Raw genomic sequence first — 23,882 nt, 5'->3', positions numbered from 1 at the left:
CACTTCTTCCTGGTGCAGAAATCATCCGTGGTATGTGACGATCCAGACACTCAACGAAGACCAATTTAATTAGCACCAACTAAACCAAAAAGAGAAAACAACACTGAAGGAAAAGGGCACATTTCCAAAGATTTGTTTCGTGAGGATTCTAGCTTGCGGCAGCAGAGAGAGCACGAGCCGTGAGCTTGCGTTGTTGCTAGTAAAGCTTGCTTACTGTCCTTCGTTCCCATCGCTGGACCGTGTGCATGTTGTTGTGATTCGCCCCTTCCTTGGCAAACAACTTAACAGAAATATGACACAACAACATAGCCGCAAGCAACCTTTGTCCATTGCATTCATCGCGCTTTTAGGTGAGTATGTTGATGCTGGATGGACGCAGTAAATACAACACCTACATATAGAAATAGTAGCTCATACACCATAATTCGGTATTCAACCTATTGTTTTTACCTTGCATGATGGTTATTTACCGTGCATGATGGTTAAACATGGTTCTACGTTTTCCAGATGACTTGCATTTCTGCCTTAGATTATGTATTACAGGTCGATGCGAGACCAGACCGAGTTGTTTTTCGTGCTTAGTGGCTGGCTGACAGCTCGATCGGTAGGTCAAGAGGTGCAGGTGGGCTGTTGTGCAATGGGACCCTCACGTGATATCAAAAGCGCTGTGCCTAGTGATAAAAAAAACAACAGGCTATGTTTTTTTTTCATTTATTGATGACATTGCACTCATTCGTTTTGTTTACACTCTCTGCTTGTTTCTTGGAAAGTGACCTTTTTAGCTTTGGGCTAGAAGCTGGTGGTCATGTACTGAGTAGCCCAAGGCTTAACCAAAGGCCAGCAGATGGTGCTATTGAGTCGTTTAATTTTACAGTCCAAAGGGAATCCATGCAGCTGGCTATACACTCGTATCGCCCATGGACGGGTTCATACATAAAACATTTTCCATCCAGTCTACAAATGCGTTGATTTCCTCAACTTGATTTAATGTCGAAGGTGGGGAAAAAAATGAAAGAATGCCTGCTTTCTTTATGGAACACCCCTTTTCACCACCATGTTAGATTGGACAAAGGGATTTTCCAAGAGTGGGAAAAACCAAGCCCCGCCTGATGCCTGGGCGGGCATGGAAGCAAGTGCATCCATAACTACCAGGACCAGCACACACACCGCTCATAGCATGACCTACCAGGACCCGCTCACAGCATGACCTACCAGGACCCGCTCACAGCATGACCTACCAGGACCCGCTCACAGCATGACCTACCAGGACCCACCCTCACCTCTGATTGGAGGACTTCAAACATTTTACACTGTACATTTTGTGTATATAATTATTCCAACACTCATCAATTCCACCTTTCAGACACCCACAGATCAACTCATCTTTCCCAATAAAACATAATTCTACCATTTCCTCTCCCAATACATCCCTCCATTCTCCCATGGTGTCTCACGAGGGACTTGAACCTCCCCATCTGCAACACTTCTGCCGAAATTGCCTCCGAAGATAAACATATTACCCAAGAGCACAATGATATTTCCTATTGACTGCCTGTGGTCCTTCAACCCCTCCAGTAATACAATTTGCAGGTCTAACTGACCCTGATAATATGGCATAATAACCATTCCTGGACCTGACTCCAAAAACGAGCCACCGATGGACAGTACCAGAAGGGATACTCTATTGGTTCTGTTTCTGTAGGGCAAAGTCTGCACCGGTCTGACTTGAATACCCCATAAACTGAACATTCTTTTTGTAGTGAGAATTTTAAATAAAAGCTTAAATTGAAAAGAATGAATTGATGCATCAATTGTTTAGTATATCAGTCCGCTGTTAGCAGAGTTACCAACAACTGAATGCATCCGGTTTTCAGGAATACAGCTAATTCAACTTAGCTACCTTTTCTGATGATAAACCGTCTGTGGGAACTCGCTCAGGCGTTTATTTGACACTTTTTACGTTAGGTTACCCTTGGTCTGAACACTATACGATGTCAGGAAGTAGCATTAGCCACCATAGCATAGTGGTGGAAAATGGTGTTTCATAAAGTATGCATATCCCACCCCACTTTCTTGCCATTAAATCGAGTTAAGGAGGAAGTCGATGCCTTTGCAGCCTGAATGTTTTATGCACGAACCGGTCCACAAGCATTTTGCTTCATCCGCAGTAACATCTGCTAAATATGTGTATGTGACCAAAAACATTTGATTTGAAGGGATACAAGTGTATAGCCAGTTGCATGGATTCCCTTTGGGTGGTAAGATGAAATGACTCCATAGCACCGTCTGCCGTCCTTTGGGCTAGGCCAAGGCAAGCTATTGGATATCAATCACATTTGCACAACCTGTCTTTGTAATATTCTCTTTTGTAGGACAAACTGGGCCTAAATGTAGCCTAAACGTCAAGATATCAGGGAGAGTGATAGTCAAACAGATAAGAGAGAGCAGAAGGCGTCAACAGATCAATGATACAGGGGAACTGAGTGTGTTACAAACCCTGATGACGATGGCTGTTAAAACGCCGTGGTTTGATCATGAAGATGTATTAACAAACTTTCCTCAGTTGCTAAATATTTGACATTTCAGGTTTCCTCATATTCATACACCTTGGTTCAAAATCAAATTGTATGTGTCACATGCGCCAAATACTACGGGTCTAGACTTTATCGCGAAATGCTTGCTTACGAGCCCTTCCCAACAATGCATAGTTAATATATTTGTTTAACACGAGGAATAAAATACACAAGAATGGAGCTGTATACAGGAAGTACCAGATCAATGTGCAGGGGTATGAGGTAGATATGTACATGAAGGCATGGTAAGGTGACTAGGCAACAAAATGAATAAGAATAGTGGTGTAATAAAAGTGTTTGTCGGTATGGATGTTTCTTGTGTGTGTGTGGTCCTCTGTAGCTCAGTTGGTAGAGCATGGCGTTTTGCGATGCCAGAGTAGTAGGTTCGATTCTCGGAAGTACCTATCCATAAAATGTATGCACGCACGCCTGCAAGTAGTCCATCATTGTAAATAAGAATTTGTTCTTAACTGACTTGCCTGGTTAAATATAAATGTATGTGTGTATTTTTTGTTGTTGTAGTGTTGCTTTGGATTTAGCGTCTGCTAAATGGCATTTATAATAATATTGTGTGTGTGTGCATAGAGCCAGTGCAAGAAAGGGTCAGATAGTCCCGGTTACCATTTTAATGAACTATTTAGCAGTCTTATGGCTTGGGGATAGAAGCTGGTCTCTGAGCCTGTTGATCCGAGAGCTGATGCACCGGTACCGTTTGCCAGACAGTAGCGAAGTGATGTCTTTGGCTTAGGTGGCTGGAGTCTAGCAATTTTTCAGGCCTTCCTCTGACACCCCCTGATATAGAGGTCCTGGATGGCAGGGAGCTCGACCCCTAGTGATGTACTTGGCTGTCCGCACCACCCTCTGCAGCGGTTTGCAGTCGAGGGCGGTGCATTCGCCATACCAAGCGGTGATGAAGCCAGTCAAGATGCTCTCGATGGTGCAGCTGTATAACATTTTGAGGATCCGAGGGCTCATACCAAATCTTGTCAGCCTCCTGAGAGGGAAAATAAGCCGTCATGCTCTCTTTACGACTGTCCGGGTGTGTGTGGACCATGCTAAGTCCTTAGTGATGTGGATGCCAAGGAAGCTCTCGACCTGCTCCACTACAGCCCCGTGGATGGGCGTGCTGTCCCCTCTTTCACCTGTAGTCCACAATCAGCTGCTTGGTCTTTCTAACTTTGAGGGAGAGGTTGTTGTTGTTCTGGCACCACACAGCCAAGTGTCTGACCTCCTTGTAGGCTGTCTCATCGCTGTCGTTGATCAGGCCTACCACCGTTGTTTTGTCAAAGCAAGGCACTCAGTAGTATTTTTAATCTGCACAAACAGGTAAGACAGACATCAGCTGAAGACGATGTGATTGACATCAGTAGTGATGTCTCCTCGTAAGCCACGTGAGACTAGTATTGTAGAAATGAGCCAAGTAGCACACCTGCCTCTTCATTCCAATGGTTCTTTTGTGGTGTGACCCACTAAAGCTTTTGGAATTTATGTGGACTGCCATATCAATGGAATCAGCAGTTACTTTTTTTAATTTTTTTTTAATTTTTTTTTGCACAATCCAGTCTGCCACCACATAACAGGAATTCGCCACAACATTACTCCAAAGTTACTGACCTAGTCAGTGGTTGTATCGCTATAGTCTGAAATGGCTCCTCCGCTCCAGCTCTTCTCCTTCATCTGCACGTATCTAATATCTTATCTAACCCACATGATGGGTGAAAGCAACATTATGGCGGTGAATGCATTTCACATCTGTGCAGATACAGGTGAGGAGAGGAGGCCTCTTAAAGACTATTGAGAAGACTTTACCAGCCGCCAGCTGAGGATCAAACCGTGCTGTGTCTATTTGTCCATCTGTGGTTGTTTTGTTACGTCATTACAGCGGTCACGTTGCATCAGAGCTTTGCTGCCACTGACGCCCCGCCCACGGCTGCCCCTCAAACCACGTCTCCCCCTCCAGCACCCCCGGCTCGGCCCGAGAGAGGCGACTACACTGTAACCAACGGCAATGGGACCGCCTGTCTGATGGCCCGCATGGGACTGCAGCTCAATGTCAGCTTCAGCTCTGCCTCTCTCAATAAGGTACACACACACACACACACACACACACACACACACACACAGACTTGCACATACTTTGAATCCCAGCGCCTCTCACACACAGTCTTGTTTTACTAACCTTGTGGGGGGAACAGTTAATTCCCATTCAAAATCCTATTTTTCTTAACCCCTAAACTGAACCTTTAACCCTAAACCCCCTAGGAATAGCCATTTTTTTCCCCTTGTGGGGACTGGCAAAATGTCCCCAGTTGGTCAAATGTTTGTAAACTATTCTTGTGGAGACTTCTGGTCCCTACAATTCTAGTTAAACATGTCCACACACTGCCCTGTGTCTTGTTGTCCTGTGTGCAGACTGTGCTGGAAGTGGTGAACCTGCAGCCCAACGTGACTAAGAGCTCAGGGTCATGTGACTCTGATAGCGCCACCCTATTGCTGAAGGCTGACGAGAAAACAACCAACCTCACCCTCGTCTTCTCCCTGGTCAGAACTCTCGTTTGACCTTTTTCTTTCTCTTTACTTTTCTCTGTCTGCCACTTAGTGCTCGCTCTTTATCTTTATTTCTTCTTGCATCCATTAATACATTAGTACATGCAGTAAGGTTTTCTGTATCAGTAGTAGAAGGCTTTTGGCACTAACACCTGACTGCCACAAGATGGCGCCTCATGAACAAGTTGAGGACAGGCATTCGTGATCTATTGTTCCAGTCCTGTGTGTGGCGTAGATACTGTGTGGCGTTACTGGTTCTCTTGTGTCTGCAGAATGCCACGTCCAGTAAGTACCACCTCAGTGGAGTGACCCTGTCGGCAGCCTGGCCAGACATGCGTGGTGAGTCTGGATCCAACAATCACTAGATCATCTAGTGAATAGTACATGCATATAATGAATCTGTCTATCCTCTTACAACCCCAATCTGCAGTGTTGAAACCCCTCTATAATCTTCCTTTGCCACACTCTTCCATCCCTGTCATTACTGTAACGTCTTCTTCCATCCTTTCTTTATCCTGTTTCACATCCCAACCATTACCTCCCCCCGAGCTGACAAGGTAAACATCTGTCGTTCTACACCTGAGCAAGTCAGTTAACCCACTGTTCCCCGGGCACCGATGACGTGGATGTTGATTATGGCAGCCCCCCGTACCTCTCTGATTCAGAGGGGTTGGGTTAAATGTGGAAGACATAGTTCAGTTGTACAACTATGTATCCCCCTTTCCCTCTATCTTCCCTTTCTTACCCCACTCATAACCTCTCTCCCTCCTTCCCACCATTATCTCTCACTCTCCCTGTCGTCCCTCCAGTGCCCTTCTCAGCCAGTAACAGTAGTCTGGACTACCTGCGTGGTACCCTGGGGCGTAGTTACATGTGTCGTGAGGAGCAGACTCTGGCTGTGACTGTGAACTTCTCTCTCAACACCTTCCAGCTGCAGGTGCAGCCCTTCGGCCTCACCGGGGACCAGTTTGGAGCAGGTACTGTGGGTTACCACTTCATGTGGTACTATGGGTTACCATTCAATGTTTCAGGAGAAGATTTATTCCAATCTCAGAAATGTGGATAACATAGATTCTGGTGATTATCATTCCATCACTCTATCATTTTTATTTGTTTTTCTCCACTTTCCCTTGCCTGCTCTTCGGTCTCTATAATTCCCCCTCTCTCACTGCCTCTCTCTCCCTCTCCAGCGGAGGAGTGTCAGCTGGATGAGGATGACATGTTGATCCCCATCATCGTGGGCGCTGCGCTGGCTGGCCTGGTCCTCGTCGTTCTCGTGGCCTACCTCATCGGCAGGAAGAGGAGCCACGCTGGCTATCAGACCATTTAAAATCACTTCCTGTCAACTGACCCCCCCTCCCCCCAAGAGCCAGAGAGTGCAAGCCCTCCCCATCTCACCCTCCAGCTACTAACCATCACCTGGATTGACTGAACCTCACTGCGACCCGTAAACTGAACTTCCTTACCCCCATTCAGTTGGTCTTATCTTACAATCCTTGCTGCCCCATCATCCCCTCCCCTCTGAACTCTCTCACTAGCCCCATGTTGGGTTGATATGCGCTTTCAGGACTGAACTGCTCCTTCATATGGAGAAAAAAGTGTGAATCTGCTGAGAGATTTGTATTTACATAACGAAACACTCTTGACAGTAGAGCTTTTCACGGATCCACCTATACCCGAGACCTGATCCAGAATTCTAAATAATGTCACGGGTCGAATCTGAACTGATTATCACGGGTAGGCCCACATGTAACTTTAATTTACTTGTCCGGAAGAGCCCGTACAGATCTAAACGCGACTGCTACAGTACAGAGAAATGTAGTAATTTATGCTGCTGCTCTTGATTTCACGAGAGTGGCGTTTGTTGTTGTTGGCCAATCATAAGTTATCAAAGCCACAATAGGCAAGTCATAGAGCCTTCCTGTGTGGCAAAAGTTAGGAGATATCTAATAAATATAATTAAAAGTTAAAGGAGAAGGATGGGCTACAACAACCATAGTCTGAATGGAGTTGTAAGTGTAGGATGAGAAAGCGTATGCACTGAAGCCGCAGTTAGCCTAGCTAGCTAATATTAGCTAGCTTAATTAGCTTCTCCCGGTTTGATGCAGTCAAGCCCAGTACTACGTAATCATATTTGATAAATAATTTAGCTATTAATCTACTATAGCACGAGTCGGCTTGGTTGGTTGCTGTCTCATCTCTCCCTCACTCGCTCACAGTACGGCCCCTCCCCCACCTGCTGGTGCGACACCTCCATCTCGCGTTTTATCGGCTCCAGTTAAAGTAGCTGTAAAAAATATATATTTTGTTGCTTCCCTCACTCGGATCGGACCGGGTCTGGATCTGACCAGGTCTATACGGAACGGGTCTAGCTGTCTCTGGGTCCGTTCGGAATGCGTCTGACTAAATTCAAAAAATGTATTTATACATATCGGGTTCGAGTAGGGAAAGCCCAGGTCCATTATGGAACAGGTCCAGCTTTTTGGACCCGTGAAGACCTCTACTTGAGAGACACCATCACTCAACATGGCGGGGGGTGGGGTGGAGTTCTCATGTAACCATATGCTGAATAATAATCCACTCTATTTGTAGCCTAGGGTCTCATATCATGCTTACATTTTACTGGTGTCTGACAGGAATTCTGAGGGATTGTTTGTGTACAACCATTGCTGCTCTGTTTAATGGCTACTTCTCTGTTTTGGTTGGTGGCCATTTTGTCAGTCACATCATAATAGGAGGCCGTTGTTACTCCTGTGTAAAGGGAATATTATGACTGTCGCTGGCTGCTCCAACCAAACTTGTTGCTTAAGGTTTTCAACATCATTAAACATAATGAAGTTTTAACTCTGAATATAATATGGAGTTGATGGAAGTCGCCCCCTAACCCGAGTTCGAGGGTCAGATATTTTTTGCATCCACCTAATGGTTGGGGCTGGGAAATCTGATCCCAGATCTGTGGTTAGGGGCTAAGCTAGGTACCAGCGGCAGTTTTGAGAATGGTGGTGTTTCTTAATCCATCTCTTAGAGGTCCCCTAGGTGGACATTTTTGTGCACCTTCTTGGGTTCCTCTTGGACTGGGTTGAGGAACAAGGGTAATTTGATGGTGAAGCAGTTGAGGTCTGCATACCACCGCTTATAGTTACATTTATTAAACGGCACTGCATGGTCAATCCGACATCTGCATTGTCTGTGCAGCATTTACGGTGATACGGCCTCTGCAGAAGTCAGGGCATTCATACTTGTTGTGCTTCATGGAGCAAAGCAGAGCTGTTAAGGAAGTGAAGCTATACGGAGCCCTCCACATTGTACAACATTTGATGGGCCCGCTCATGTGGTACAGAGCTTGATTTGGCCTCTGCATGCCTCAAGAGGCTCCGCATTTGGTTCACACCCTCCATACGAAGCCTCCGATTCACATTTGTTGACTAAGCATAAATTGGCTTTAAGACGGATTTTTTTAATTTAATTTTTTTTTTCCTTTTCTGGGGGGGTTGTACAGATGGTACGTCGAGTGATACACTAAGGGGAGGGTTGTTACAGTTGAATTACATGGTGCTTACAAATGGCTGAACACTAACTCAAAATGCACCTGTGTAACTTGGGACACTTTAGTGAATAGTCACATTTATTTGGTGGTTCTCAAGTTAGAATTCCAGATATTATAGTTTAAATTGTTCTGTTGGCGTTACTGTCAAAAGAACAGCACAATTTTAGGGAGGACATAATTTCTCCACCCCAAAATAATGTTAAGCCAAATGGAATCTGTGCCTCCCCACTTACAAGAAGGATGGGATCTATGCTAATGTTCTAGAGTTACTCGCACTCTAATCTGTCTCAAATGACACCCTATTCCCCATGTAGTGCATATCTTAGTTGGGTGTCATTTGAGTCATAGCCTTTTGTCTCTACACGGCGTTACCATAGAACAATGACATATTTCACCGGATGTATAAATGGCTGTGGTCTCTTGGTTTAGTTATAAAGATCTTTGGCGTCTTTCTTAGATTTTGCCTTGCCTTGCCTGTTGAACGATCAGAGAATGCATCATTTGGAGTAATGAAACTGCATTTTTGTTCCACCCCTCATCTAGAAGTGTTAACATCCATAGGTAGTGATTTAATATGGCTTTAAGAATGTTTTAATTGTTTTCTTAAGTGTAGTGGTCAATAAAAATAAACTGAAGGAATGAGCTCTGTTGTCTTTAATTTGTCGGTCTGGCGTTTGCCAAAACCTTTCGCTCTATTCTAGAGGACTTGTATTTGGGAACCGATCACAATGCTTGGAGAACAAAGCAGGGCCGTAATTATAATATAGATTGGGGGGGACACACATTTCCCCCCCCATATTTCAATGTCCCCAATATATAAAACATTTGCTATGCTACCTCGCACCGCCATCCAAAATAATTAGCAAATGGCCATTATTATTATAGTTCCGCATGTGGTTTGTCCAAGTGGTGTTGCCGTTGCTCAACTGCTGTGTCTTCATTTTATTACTATTTAACTAGGTAAGTCGGGTAAGAACAAATTCTTATTTACAATGACGGCCAACAGTGTTCAGGGGCAGAACAACTGATATTTAACTTGTTAGCTTGGAGATTTGCTTCAGCAACCTCCCGGTTACCAGGCCAACACTCTAACCACTAGGCTACCTGCCACCCTTGCAGGTAGGTACAATCAATGTCTCTTTCATTACTTTCAAATGTATTAAAGTGGAAAACTAGAATGTAATGAGTTTTAGGCTATATCACTGTCAATAGTTTTAACGTCAAAACGTCATTTTGCACAAACTGTAATTGTGGAAATAAATATTTTCCTAAAGTGTCAGTAATTGCATGCAGTGGGAATATGTAACAAACGTTTTTGGTGGAAACAGGACGATTTGCGAGTGCTAATCAACCATCACTAACGTTAGCTATCATAGCGAAGTTACCTGGAAAGTTAATTAGCCACACATTCACCCAGCGACCAACAATGGCGCTCACGGGCGTATTCAACTAACAATGTCTTTACTATGTTATAAACTCAGCAAAAATAAATGTCCTCTCACTGTCAACTGTTTCTTTTCAGCAAACTTAACATGTAAATATTTGTATGAACATAAGATTCAACAACTGGGACATAAACCGAACAAGTTCCACAGACGTGACTAACAGAAATGGAATAATGTGTCCCTGAACAAAGCAGGGGTCAAAAGTAACAGTATCTGGTGTGGCCACCAGCTGCACCGAGAACTGCAGTGCATCTCCTCATGGATTGCACCAGATTTGTCAGTTCTTGCTGTGAGATGTTACCCCACTCTTTCCACCTGGCTACCCCGGTCAACTGCCCTGCACCCCCCCACAGCAACTCGCCCAAGCCTCCCCCATTTCTCCTTCACCCAAATCCAGATAGATGATGTTCTGAAAGAGCTGCAAAATCTGGACCCCTACAAATCAGCCGGGCTAGAGAATCTGGACCCTCTTTCTAAAATTATCTGCCGAAATTGTTGCAACCCCTATTATTAGCCTGTTCAACCTCTTTTGTATCATCTGAGATCCCCAAAGATTGGAAAGCTGCCGTGGTCATCCCCCTCTTCAAAGGGGGAGACAATCTAGACCCAAACTACTACAGACCTATATCTATCCTACCCTGCCTTTCTAAGGTCTTCGAAAGCCAAGTTCACAAACAGATCACCGACCATTTCGAATCCCACCGTACCTTCTCCACTCAGCAATCTGGTTTCCGAGCTGGTCATGGGTGCACCTCAGCCACGCTCAAGGTCCTAAACGATATAACTGCCATCGATAAGAGACAATACTGTGCAGCTGTCTTCATTGACCTGGCCAAGGCTTTCGACTCTGTCAATCACCACATTCTTATCGGCAGACTCAACAGCCTTGGTTTCTCAAATGATTGCCTCGCCTGGTTCACCAACTACTTCTCTGATAGAGTTCAGTGTGTCAAATCGGAGGGCCTGTTGTCCGGACCTCTAGCAGTCTCTATGGGGGTGCCACAGGGTTCAATTCTCTGGCCGACTCTTCTCTGTATACATCAATGATGTCGCTCTTGCTGCTGGTGATTCTCTGATCCTCCTCTACGTAGACAACACCATTCTGTATACTTCTGGCCCTTCTTTGGACACTGTGCTAACTAACCTCCAGACGAGCTTCAATGCCATACAACTCTCCTTCCGTAGCCTCCAACTGCTCTTAAATGCAAGTAAAACTAAATGCATGCTCTTCAACCTATCGTCATCTACAAGTCTTTGCTAGGTAAAGCCCCGCCTTATCTCAGTTCACTGGTCACCATAGCAGCACCCACCTGCAGCACGCGCTCCCAGCAGGTATATCTCACTGGTCACCCCCAAAGCCAATTCCTCATTCGGCCGCCTTTCCTTCCAGTTCTCTGCTGCCAATGACTGGAACGAACTGCAAAAATCACTGAAGCTGGAGACTCATATCTCATCCTCATCATGCATTTTTTTTTTGTACTGGCCCCCCGTGGGAATCAAAACCATAACCCTGGCGTTGCACACACCATGCTCTACCAACTGAGCCACAAGGAAGGCACCTATGACGGTGCCACAATCATGGCTGGACGATTGCAGGGGGTGCATGCCATTTTAAGGAAAGAACTAGCCCTGGCTATGTATTGTCACTGTGGTCCACACTGCGTGAACTTAGTTACGCAGGCTGCCTGTGTAGCCTCTCCACTAGGAAGAGATTCAATGGGTCTGGTGCATGAATTGGGGGGCTTCTTTAATCAATTTGGCAAGTTCAAGGTGATTTTCCAGGAAATCGCCAAATCAAAGCATTGTTTCACCTCGTTGAAACCTCTCTGTCCTACCAGGTGGACTGTTGGCCCCTTGCCATCTGCTCAAGGCTAATGGTCTTCATGGAACATTTCTAAAAGGGAACACTGTGCTCGGCCTTGTAATGGCTGAAGACCCGATGGGGGATTTGGAGTGCCTGAACACCTTCCTACAGCTTAGGAAACAGACCGTTTCAGGCATGTTGGAGGCTGTGGACCACGTCAAATCAAGCATGCAGGACCAGCAAACGGAGGAGCACTTTGATGTCTTGTTCACAAAAGCAACTGCTATGGCAACGAAGTTGGACCTACAACCTATTCAGATGCTTCATATCCGCAAACCTACAAAGTGTTACACCGGTCAGGCTGCAGCCCATATCCATCCGGATGCCCAGTCTTTGTACAGAGCCCAATTCTACAATGCCTTGGACACAATGAATACTCAATTCATAGAGGTTTGATCAAGCCGGATTCCACAAGCTGCAGCAGCTTGAAAATGTGCTGCTACGCGGAGACATGGACAAGGTGGTAGACGAGTATTCTGAATTGAGTTCAAGACTACTGCAGGTGCAGCTGGCCATGTTTGGGGCTAATTACACATCAAACGAGCTCAGATGTTGCTAGCATTATTCAGGAAATGGTGCCAGGGGTGAGAGGTCTCTTCAGTCAGGTGGAAGCTTTAGTAAGGCTTCTGCTGGTCGTCCCTGCCTCCTCTGTAGAGGCTGAGAGGAGTTTTAGTGCCCTGGGGAGGCTGAAGACATAGGAGAGCAGAGGAAAGGAGAAGAGATGACTGGAGAGCAGGGGAGAGGAGAGAAGAAATGACTGGAGAGGAGAATATAGGACCATCTACTATAGCCAATTTATTGCCTTACGCCATTTGCACACACTGTATATAGACTTTTTCTATTGTGTTATTGACTGTACGTTTGTTTATTCCATGTGTAACTCTGTTGTTGTTTGTGTCGCACTGCTTTACTTTATCTTGGCCAGGTCGCAGTTGTAAATGAGAACTTGTTCTCAACTAGCCTACCTGGTTAAATAAAGGTGAAATAAAATAAGATTTGGTAAAAAATAAACAAATGTAATACAATAGACCTTATTGTAAAAATATAAAAAGTTAATCCATGTGTTAGTGAATTTTTTTATGTATTTTAGAATGGCAGGAAATGAGTTTTCAAATTTAGATTTTTTCCTGGGGGGGGGGGGGGGCAGCAGATTTGGTCCCCCCTATGTTGACTTCCATGGCTACAGGCCTTGGAACAAAGCAATACATTGATTAAATCGACAAAGGTAATTATGAGAGAGCAGTCCTTTATTGTGGCAAAACAGTAAAAAGGTCTAATTCCAAAACCGTATACCCTAAAGTCAAAATCTATAGAGGTATGATTGCACAAGCATGAATTCATGCATGTGCAATGGAAGATTAGCGCAGAAACATACATGCACAGATCAAGTTAAGATTTGGGCCTAAGTATGCACTTGTTCATGGATTTAAAGCATTTGGATGGTGTAAGTATAGGCTGGAATTTATTTCCCAGACGATTCCTGGGTGGGAGTGAATGATGGTACACTTCGTGGAGGAGTGGACTACAGCCCGTGACTTCATTTCAGAGTTGACACCTCATTATCTTCAACTCAACAAGCCTATGCTTACGTATTGGGGCGGCCTAGTGGTTAGAGCATTGGGACAGTAACCGAAAGGTTGCTGGATCGAATCCCTAAGCTGACAAGGTAAAAATCTGTCATTCTGCCCTTGAACAAGGCAGTTAACCCACTGTTCCGCGGTAGGCTGTCATTATAAAATAAGAATTTGTTCTTAATGGACTAAATAAAGGTTAAAATATTTACAAAAAAACTCCACTTTGACAAACCACAACCCATTGTTCCCAAGATCCTACCACAGGAAAATTACAGTTAGCTTTTTACAATGCAAAGAATCGCTACCTGAGAAAAAAATAAATCATCTTGAGTTAGATGGGGTACTACAATCGCTCAGACCATTTTAGCACCTCATATCATATGGTTCCTGAGATATTACACATTTCCCCAGGGATTGTGAGATCTAATAATCTGTTTAGCGTCAGGGCAACAAAAATGACATGGAACACGGCCAGGTGAACCGCAAGGCGATTGCTTTAGGGAGGTTATTGGTAGTGGAGTGGTGGTCAGGGGCAGAGTCTGGTCTCCTCTGCCACGATACGCTCTCTGTACGTCTCCCGCAGCTTAGTTATGGTTGCCATGGAGAGACTTCCTGGTTCCCTGAAGATTTCCTGTCAATATCAGGAAGAAGAGAAAGGAGGATTTCCTATCAATATCAGGTAGAAGAGAAAGGAGGACTTCCTATCAATATCAGGAAGAAGAGAAAGGAGGATTTCCTATCAATATCAGGTAGAAGAGAAAGGAGGACTTCCTATCAATATCAGGAAGAAGAGAAAGGAGTTAGTAAACTGTTTGTTGGACAGATTAAGTTACCAATATACACTGATCACAGACCCTAGATCTGTGCCTAAGGTTACTTCTCTCTTTTGGAGTACCTTACCTGCATGAAGGTGTGGCAGTCGTATGTAAAGGCTCCCTGGGTGATCAGTTTGAAGCGCTCACACACCTCAACCATGGAGCGGGCCTGCAGGATCTCAGCCTGGTGGTGGCGAATCAGAGTCAAGGCCACGCGGAATAGGATCTTAGAACCCTCGTAAAACAGGCAATCCCAGATCCGCAGAACTGTCTAGGGAAGACGAGAGATGTGAGAAAGACAAAGAGAATCATTATCTTACAGAGGGTGGTGATGACAGTATTTCAGTCTGGGCCCTGTGTCAACAAGCACACGGAACCCCCCCAGACCCCACTGCCCCTCACCTCTACAGGCAGGACATCGATGTAGAGGCAGATGAACCATTGGGAGACCACCAAGGTCCACATGACGTTGTGTTGGACCATGGCCTGCCACACGGCTGGGGCTTTGACCCTTACCAGCTCCCCCAACACCTCCTGGTCCGTCTTCAACCCCAGCATGGCCGGGCTGTAGTAGTCTACAACATGGACAGCTCAGGTTAACCTGTCTGGGCTAGGGGGCAGTATTTTCACGGCCGGATGAAAAACGTACCTAATTTAAACAGGTTACTACTCTGGCCCAGAAACTAGAATATGCATATTATTAGTAGATTTGGATAGATTTCTAAAACTGTTTGAATGGTGTCTGTGAGTATAACAGAACTCATATGGCAGGCAAAAACCTGAGAAAAATACAACCAGGAAATGAAAAATCTGGTGCCTGTAGGTTTTTCAAGTCATTGCCAATCGAACACACAGTGACTAAGGATTCATTTTGCACTTCCTAAGGCTTCCACTAGATGTCAACAGTCTTTAGAAAGTTGTTTGAGGCGTCTATGATGAACAGAGACTGAATGAGAAGGCTGGGAAGTTGGTGACCCAGGGAAGGATGTCAGTTCATTGGCGCACATTCGCACGAGAGGTAGCTCTGTTCCAAAACGTTTTTCAAGACAATGCATGAGTCCGGTTGGAATATTACTGAAGTTTCACGTTATAAAGGCCCTAAAGATTGATGCTATACAACGTTTGACATGTTTGAACGAACGTAAATAGATTTTATTTGTTGACTTTTCATTGTGACATTTTCCTCGCGCATCCTACATTTTGAGTAGCTTACTGAACGCGCAAACAACATGGAGTTATTTGGACATAAATGATGAACTTTATCGAACAAAACAAGTTTTGTTGTGGACCTGGGATTCCTGGAAGTGGCTTCTGATGAAGATTATTAAAAGGTAAATGAATATTTCTAATGCTATTTATGCATTTAGATGACTCCAAAATGGCAGCCATCTGTATTGCGCAAGTTATTTTGAAATCTGTCAATGCGGTTGCATTCAGGAGATGTTAATCTATAATTCTTTGAATAACAGTTTAATATTTTATCTACATTTATGACGAGTATTTTTGTAAATTGTAGTGCTGATCCACCGGCAGTTTTGGGGGAAATACATTTTCTGAACGTCACGCGCCAATGTAAAATGCTGTTTTTGGATATAAATATGAACTTGATAGAACAAAAAATGCATGTATTGTCTAACAATGTCCTAGGAGTGTCATCTGATGAAGATTGTCAGAGGTTAGTGCATAATTTTAGCTGGTTTTCTGCTTTTGGTGACGCCTGTCCTTGCATTGAAAATGGCTGTGTGTAATTTTTTGTCTATGTACTGTCCTAACATAATCTAACTTTATGCTTTCGCCGTAAAGCCTCTTTGAAATCGGACAATGTGATTGGATTAAGGAGATTTTTATCTTTCAAAATGGTGTAAAATAGTTGATTGTTTGAGAAATTGAAATTATTAGATTTTTGCTGTTTTGAATTTCGCACCATGCTATCTTGTCAAGCAATCCCGTTACCGGGATGAGAACGGGAAGGGGTCCCATAGAGGTTCATTCAGTTCTGTGTGTGTGAGATGAGGTTGTGTGCGTGTGTGTAAAATCTCATTTTATTTGTCACATGCGCTGAATACAATGGGTGTACACTATATAGCCCTTCCCAACGATAGAGTTAAATCAATATAATAAAAATAAATATATTAAAATGAGGAATAAAATACACAAGAATGGAGCTGTATACAGGAAGTACCAGATCAATGTGCAGGAGTATAAGGTATTTGAGGTAGATATGTACATGAAGGCAGGGTAAAATGACTAGGCATCAGGATAGATAAGAGTAAAATAAAAACAGTAGCAGCAGCATATGATGAGTGTAAAGGTGTGTGTGTGTGGTACATTCAAATTCATTTATATAGCCCTTCTTACATCAGCTGATATCTCAAAGTGCTATACAGAAACCCAGCCTAAAATCCCAAACAGCAAGCAATGCAGGTGTAGAAGCACGGTGGCTAGGAAAAACTCCCTAGAAAGGCCAAAACCTAGGAAGAAACCTAGAGACGAACCAGGCTATGAGGGGTACATAAATGGTATATATCCTGAGAAACATCCTGTGGTTATTAATCTTGTAATGGGAGCCTGACAAACCAACAACAAACAGTGTCTTACCACAAGCCACGTGATCATGGTGCTATTGCAAAGAAGCACACAGCAATAGAGCCTTCCACAAACAAATAGGTCTACAACTACAGTATGTACAGTGGCTTCTGGAAGTAGTTACACCTTTTGACTTGTTCCACATTTTGTTGTGTTACAGGCTGAATGTAACATTTTGTGATTTTTGTGTCACTGGCCTACACACAATACCCCCATAATGTCAAACTAGAATTATGAATTTTGAAATGTTTAAAAATTAATTAAAAAAAATTAAAGCTGAAATATCTTAAGTCAATAAGTATTCAAAACTCCTTTTATGGCAAGCCTAAATAAGTTCAGGAGTAAAAATTTGCTTAAGAAGAAGTCGCATGGACTATAATAGTGTTAACCAGATTTTTGAACGACTACAATACCTAATTTCTGTACCCCACACATACAATTATCTGTAAGGTCCCTCAGTCAAGCAGTGAATTTCAAACCCAGATTTAACCACAAAGAGCAGGGAGGTTTTCCAATGGCTTGCAAAGAAGGGCCCCTATTGGTAGATGGGTACTGGGAGATGGGAGAACCTGCCAGAAGGACAACAGTCTCTACAGCACTTAACCAATCTGGGCTTTATGGGAGAGTGACCAGACGGAAGCCACTCCTGAGAACAAGGCACATGACAGCACACCTGGAGTTTGTAAAAAGGCACGTGAAAGACAGATCATAAGACACAAGATTCTGTTGTCTGAGATAAAAATTTAACTCTTTGGCCTGAATGCAAAGTGCTATGTCTGGAGAAAACCATACACAGCTCATCACCCATCTAACACCATCCCTACCGTGAAGCATGGTGGTGGCAGCATCATGATATAAGGATGCTTTTCAGCGACAGGGAGACTGGTAAGGATAGAGGGAACAATGAATGGAGCCAAATACAGGCAAATCCCTGATGAGAACCTGCTTCAGAGTGCAAACGACTTTAGACTGGGGGCGAAGATGTATGCTCCAACAGGACAAAGATCTTAAGCATACAGCTAAAGCAACGTTGGAATGGCTTCAGAACAAGAGTGAGAAAGTCCTTGTGTGGCCCAGCCAAAGCCCAGACTTGAATACAATTTTTTCCCAAATCCAGATGACTCAAATCTGATAGACATACCCAAGATGACTCAAAGCTGATGCAGACATACCCAAGATGACTCAAATCTGATACAGACATACCAAAGATGACTCAAAGCTGTAATTGTCACCAAAGGTGCTTCTACAAAGTATTGACTCAGGGGTGTGAATACTGATGTACATTTGATATTTCTGTATTTTATTGTGACTAAATTAGCAAAAATGTCTAAATACATGTTTTCACTTTGTCATTATAGGGTATTGTGTGTAGATTGGTGAGAAGAAAAAATAATATTTAATCCATTTTGAATTCAGGCTGTAACAACAAAATGTGGAATAAGTCAAGGGTTATGAATACTTTCTGAAGGCTCTGTACATGCACACCTCACCACACACATCCTCACACAACCACGCATTCACACAGGCATACAAACACAGACGAGCAGACAGACACAACAGGAGTGTGTGGTACTAACCGGGGAGTATTCTTCCCAATAAAGCATCCATCAGCCAGAAGGACTTCTCTTCATCCTTAGTGATGATGATGAGGTAGCCTGCAATGAAATTCATACCCTAGAATAGAGAGAGAGAAACTATAACTCCCTTCACACACACGGTATGCACACAACAGAGAACAGGTGAGATATAAGCGGTTATGGCTGGGGACAGAACAGGTAAACAGAAGAGGCGACAGTAGACGTACAATACACACAAGGTAAGTCAGACACAGGAGACAAGTGAAATCCACTCAGTTAACAGATTATTTATACCAGGAGCGGGCTCTCCAACCATTTTCCTGGAAAGTTACCGTCCTGTAGGTTTTCACTCCAACCCTAATCGAGTGCACCTGATTCTAATAATTTGCTGGTTGATAAGCTGAATTAGGTTAGTTACAACTGGGGTTAGTGTTAAAACCTACAGGAGGGTAGCTCTCCAGGAACAGGGTTGGAGAACCCTGGTTTATAGTATAGTGTTGCCATCACTAGCACATAGTCTGCTGCCTATATACATAGACTTGAAATCACTGGCCACTTTAATAAACGGAACACTAGTCACTTTAATGATGTCTACATATTTTGCATTACCCATCTCATATACTGTATCTTAGTCTATGCCGCTCTGCCATCGCTCATCCAAATATTTAAATATTCTTAATTCTAGTCCTTTACTAGATTTGTGTGTATTGTGGATGACATATCAGTGTGGATGACGGATCACCATTTCAAGCTGAACCTCGGCAAGACGGAGCTGCTCTTCCTCCCGGGGAAGGACTGCCCGTTCCATGATCTCGCCCACACGGTTGACAACTCCATTGTGTCCTCCTCCCAGAGTGCTAAGAGCCTTGGCGTGACCCTGGACAACACCCTGTCGTTCTCCGCTAACATCAAGGCGGTGACCCAATCCTGTAGGTTCATGCTCTACAACATTCGTAGAGTACGACCCTGCCTTACACATGAAGCGGCGCAGGTCCTAATCCAGGCACTTCTCATCTCCCGTCTGGATTACTGCAACTCGCTGTTGGCTGGGCTCCCTGCCTGTGCCATTAAACCCCTACAACTCATCCAGAACGCCGCAGCCCGTCTGGTGTTCAACCTTCCCAAGTTCTCTCACGTCACCCCGCTCCTCCGCACACTCCACTGGCTTCCAGTTGAAGCTCGCATCTGCTACAAGACCATGGTACTTGGCTACGGAGCTGTGAGGGGAACGGCAACTCCGTACCTTCAGGCTCTGATCAGTCCCTACACCCAAACAAGGGCACTGCGTTCATCCACCTCTGGCCTGCTGGCCCCCCTACCTCTGCGGAAGCACAGTTCCCGCTCAGCCCAGTCAAAACTGTTCGCTGCTCTGGCACCCCAATGGTGGAACAAGCTCCCTCACGACGCCAGGACAGCGGAGTCAATCACCACCTTCCGGAGACACCTGAAACCCCACCTCTTTAAGGAATACCTGGGATAGGATAAAGTAATCCTTCTAACCCACCTCCCCCCCAAAAAGATATAGATGTACTATTGTAAAGTGGTTGATCCACTGGTTATCATAAGGTGAATGCACCAATTTGTAAGTCGCTCTGGATAAGAGCGTCTGCTAAATGACGTAAATGTAAATGTATTGGGTGTAAGTTGTGTAATTGTTAGACATGACTTGTTAGATATTACTGCATTGTCGGAGCTAGAAAAACATGCATTTCACTACACCCACAATAACATCTGCTAAACACGTGTATGAGACCAATAAAATTTGATATAAGGCCCAGTACCTGGCAGTATCCCACAACCTGGTTGTGGTGTCCGTACGCCAGCAGCACATTGTACAGGGCCTTCTGCAGACAGGGCTCAGAGCTCTTCCGGAACTGCACGTTTTCGGGGAATGTCCTGTGCATGTCTATCAACACAGGACACTCAACCATCAACCAATCATAAAGAAATCATTAGGGTCTTGATCATCAGGGAACAAAACTGAAGAAAATTGACAGTAACAGGGACCTCAAAAGCACTAATTTCTGTTTTCTGTTGCAAAACACTATAAAACATTTTATATTGCGTGCCCTAATGAACATGTTCCAGATGCATCCACGGCAGGTGAGCTGAGTTAAGTCGAGGTGATTACAATCATGTGAATATAGTTACACTACCTATGCGGACTGTCTCCTCCAGCTTGGCGTCGTGGTGCTGCTCGGTGCCCAGCAGAGAGTGGTAGTACCCTGGGTTCTTCTCCAGGTGCTCCTGGGCCCCGCTGGCTGCCATCCAGATCTGGGCTCGGTGCTCGTTGGGCACACCCTTACGCACGTACCGCTTCACTAAGGGAACCGAAACCATGACTAAAGCCCAAAAATGTTTATTTTTTATTTTTAAATGTATGCACTCACTACTGTAAGTTGTGCTGGATAAGAGTGTCTGCTAACTAAAATGTAAACGTGTGTTTCTCCCACTCACTCACTCGGTGTGTGTGTGTGTGTGTCTCTCTCTCTCACCCTTCAGGTTATTTTCCACGTTGACTTTCCCCTGCAGGAGTTTGGACCACTTGGCAGACTGCCTGGTGAGAACAGCTACATATTGAGCCATCATCTCCTCATAGGATTCATAACCCTCAGGCTTCTCAAACCCATAGGTGTCAACCCTATAGAGACAGGGTCAGTCCGGGAAGAGACACACACATAAATAACTATGGATCATTCACATCTATATGACCCACATTTTAGACCCAGCAGACTGTATTGATCACAGCCTGTAATAGCACAGTGAGTCAGATGACCTGACATTGGCCAAGCCTTAGCAACAATAACCCAGACTAGGTGGTTGGTAAGGATTTATGTGACAGGTAGCTAGCTAGCTATAGGATCAGATAACATGCTGTTGAATCAACCCGTGTGAAATTACAACCCGAGAGACAAGCTGATTAGAGAAAAAAACAAGCCAAACGAGGAAAAATCCCGAGAGTTCAAACATCCTTAAAAGATAAATATGTCATTTATTGTTTTGATCATTAAAACGTTCATCATACATAGGCTGTTATTAAAACATTTACAAGACACACGGAAATATAAGCGTTACCTGTCATTCGCGTTAATGCTGTTGTTCAGGTGAAGCTGGGAAGAGATGTTTCCGTTCGTTTCACTCTCCATAGCGTGAACTCCTCCAAATTGACCGTAACATGTGAAAACGCACCCCATTAGTAGATTGTCTGATCCACCAACTTTAATAGTGCGCAGTTACATTAGAAATCAATGTAACTTTCAGTCCGCATAGGGGGAGAGACACTGCGGTATCTGGCTCGGAGGTATCAAATGCAGGCCACTATTGAACGTTTCTAGCGCTGCGGGAACCGTGTTTACTTTGCTTTGTTCCGGGTCAATGTGGACCGCGCAGACTTTCAATGTAGCAACTGCTTGCTTGTTGAGGACTACAGGAGCGAAGTGGCTACTCCTAACAAGCAAGTAGCAAACATACACACGCTACTGGGGAACGCACGCCTGCCTAGTTTTTATTTTTCTTCCAACCCAGTTGCCGAGCGCGGTGGAGGGTTCGCCACCGTGTCTGCTCTCTACAGCCGACTGGCCGGTGCTCTGCAGGGTTCCATCCCCGACGGGGTCTCCCCCTTCCCTGGAAAACGGAGCCGTTCGACCCAACCAACCAGCCATGGATGTACGTCACTCGCCGTGGAAGTCGAAGAGAGTGTCCTTTGCCAACGGGGGTGTCCATGGAGATGTTGAACCCGGATCTGACACAGACCAGAAACAGCTTTGCCATCCTGGATCCAGAGGTTCCGGCGCCTTCTTCCTTGGGGGCTTCACATTCAAGATCGGATCCGGAGGTACCTGCGTCTTTGTGCTCGGTTCTGTCTCCCTCTCCGGTGGCTTCTACCTCGGGTTCAGATCCTCGGATCTCCCACCCTCATCAGACCGTGAGGCTGCATGAGAGACCGGTGTCGTACCGAAAATCTCCCCCTGCCAGAATTCCCCCCCTTCGCGTGAACTAGCACACACTCAATTCTTCATTGCTGCGACTTGCTTGCTAGTTGAGATTTCTGCTCTTCACGCCGTTGTCAGTTTAGCCACTGATCTTAGAAGCAGAAAGCAATTTGTGTGTCCTTCAAGGCAGCTGTCAATGATCACACTAGGCTGCGTTTCATGTTTTTTTTTTATTTTACGGCGGTTTGATCACGGGGGAAGCACTAGTAATATCTGCAGTTTTCGGTTTGGCTATTTGTTTCAAGTGTATTAGTCTATAAATAAATCTATTTGCCAAAATTCGTAATCTCTCCCATGTCTTATTCGACTAGTAGTTGTTCTGAAATGTTTATTGCTTGCCTACATTTACCTCCCTCTATATTTAATATAACACACATACATTAATTATTCATTTCGGTTGCCTATCCTGACATGAAGTTTGTTCTATAGGAAGTATTTAACTCTGTGTGCCACAGAAAGTAATTGACTCTAGTGACAAAATTAAGGAAATTAGAAGGGGGTGATTTAGGCAAGACCATTTTCTTGCCTGCCGAAATTCTCGCCCCCTTCTAATTTCCATAATTTTGTCACTAGAGTCAAATACTTTTTTTTCTTCAATTTTTGCCTAAAATGACATACCCAAATCTAACTGCCTGTAGCTCAGGACCTGAAGCAAGGATATGCATATTCATCAAATTTTATTGGTCACATACACATGGTTAGCAGATGTTATTCGATTCCCACGGGAGACAGTACAAAAACAAATGTATGAAATGTATGCATTCACTACTGTAAGTCCCTCTGGATAAGAGCGTCTGCTAAATGACTAAAATGTCAAATGTAAATTGCAAGTGCAGCGAAATACTTCATTTAATTTAATTACACATTTCATTTGAAAGGAAACACTTTGAAGTTTGTGGAAATGTGAAACGAATGTAGGAGAATATAACACATTAGATCTGGTAAATGATAATACATGATGTACCATCATCTTTGAAATGCAAGAGAAAGGCCATAATGTATTATTCCAGCCCAGGCGCAAGCAGTGTATGTGCAAAGTTTTAGACTGATCCAATGAACCATTGCATTTCTGTTCAAACTTTTGGATCAAGACTTCCCAAATGAGCCTAATTGGTTTCTTAATAACTTTTAAAGTTCATAACTGCACTCTCATCAAACAATAGCATGGTATTATTTCACTAATAGCTACTGTAAATTGGACAGTGCAGTTAGATTAATACAAATTTAAGCTTTCTGCCAAAATCAGATAAGGTTGAAGTCGGAAGTTTACATGTACCTTAGCCAAATACATTGAAACTCAGTTTTTCACAATTCCTGACATTTAATCCTAGTAAAAATTCTCTGTCTTAGGTCAGTTAGGAT

The 23,882-nt window shown here is 44.2% G+C and overlaps 2 protein-coding genes across 2 annotated transcripts; one reads left to right on the top strand and one right to left on the bottom strand.

The window, feature by feature from the left end:
• Position 1: 1 nt before the first annotated feature.
• On the top strand, positions 2–9,309 carry LOC106586760 (lysosome-associated membrane glycoprotein 1). Its single transcript, XM_014174360.3, has 6 exons — positions 2–350; positions 4,456–4,655; positions 4,986–5,114; positions 5,393–5,459; positions 5,930–6,097; positions 6,311–9,309. Exons 1-6 carry the CDS (start codon positions 293–295, stop codon positions 6,448–6,450), a joined length of 762 nt encoding a protein of 253 aa, XP_014029835.1. The 5' UTR covers positions 2–292; the 3' UTR covers positions 6,451–9,309.
• Positions 9,310–13,321: 4,012 nt separating this feature from the next.
• LOC106586762 (growth hormone-regulated TBC protein 1-A) lies at positions 13,322–22,612 on the bottom strand. The gene is made up of 8 exons (XM_014174368.3): positions 21,604–22,612; positions 21,024–21,169; positions 20,685–20,849; positions 20,310–20,434; positions 18,529–18,625; positions 14,768–14,940; positions 14,451–14,636; positions 13,322–14,181 (listed from the first exon to the last, which is right to left on the bottom strand). Exons 1-8 carry the CDS (start codon positions 21,720–21,722, stop codon positions 14,077–14,079), a joined length of 1,116 nt encoding a protein of 371 aa, XP_014029843.1. The 5' UTR covers positions 21,723–22,612; the 3' UTR covers positions 13,322–14,076.
• Between the last annotated feature and the right edge of the window lie 1,270 nt (positions 22,613–23,882).

Source organism: Salmo salar, chromosome 25 (assembly GCF_965601325.2).
Source record: "Salmo salar chromosome 25, fSalSal1, whole genome shotgun sequence".
NCBI classification, from domain to species: Eukaryota; Metazoa; Chordata; class Actinopteri; order Salmoniformes; family Salmonidae; genus Salmo; species Salmo salar.
The sequence above is the reverse complement of the archived record's forward strand: the minus strand, read 5'-3'. Positions and strand labels throughout refer to the sequence as shown.

What these genes read in the sequence shown, in the direction of transcription:
- LOC106586762 (XM_014174368.3), bottom strand. Translation starts at nt 21,722, where the DNA reads ATGGGGTGCGTTTTCACATGTTACGGTCAATTTGGAGGAGTTCACGCT. An exon ending in AGCATTAACGCGAATGACAG is followed by an intron (nt 21,170 to 21,603) that starts GTAACGCTTATA and finishes CTGTCTCTATAG; the next exon opens with GGTTGACACCTATGGGTTTG. An exon ending in CGTGGAAAATAACCTGAAGG is followed by an intron (nt 20,850 to 21,023) that starts GTGAGAGAGAGA and finishes CGGTTCCCTTAG; the next exon opens with TGAAGCGGTACGTGCGTAAG.
- LOC106586760 (XM_014174360.3), top strand. Translation starts at nt 293, where the DNA reads ATGACACAACAACATAGCCGCAAGCAACCTTTGTCCATTGCATTCATC. An exon ending in TGCATTCATCGCGCTTTTAG is followed by an intron (nt 351 to 4,455) that starts GTGAGTATGTTG and finishes ACGTCATTACAG; the next exon opens with CGGTCACGTTGCATCAGAGC. An exon ending in CGGGGACCAGTTTGGAGCAG is followed by an intron (nt 6,098 to 6,310) that starts GTACTGTGGGTT and finishes CTCCCTCTCCAG; the next exon opens with CGGAGGAGTGTCAGCTGGAT.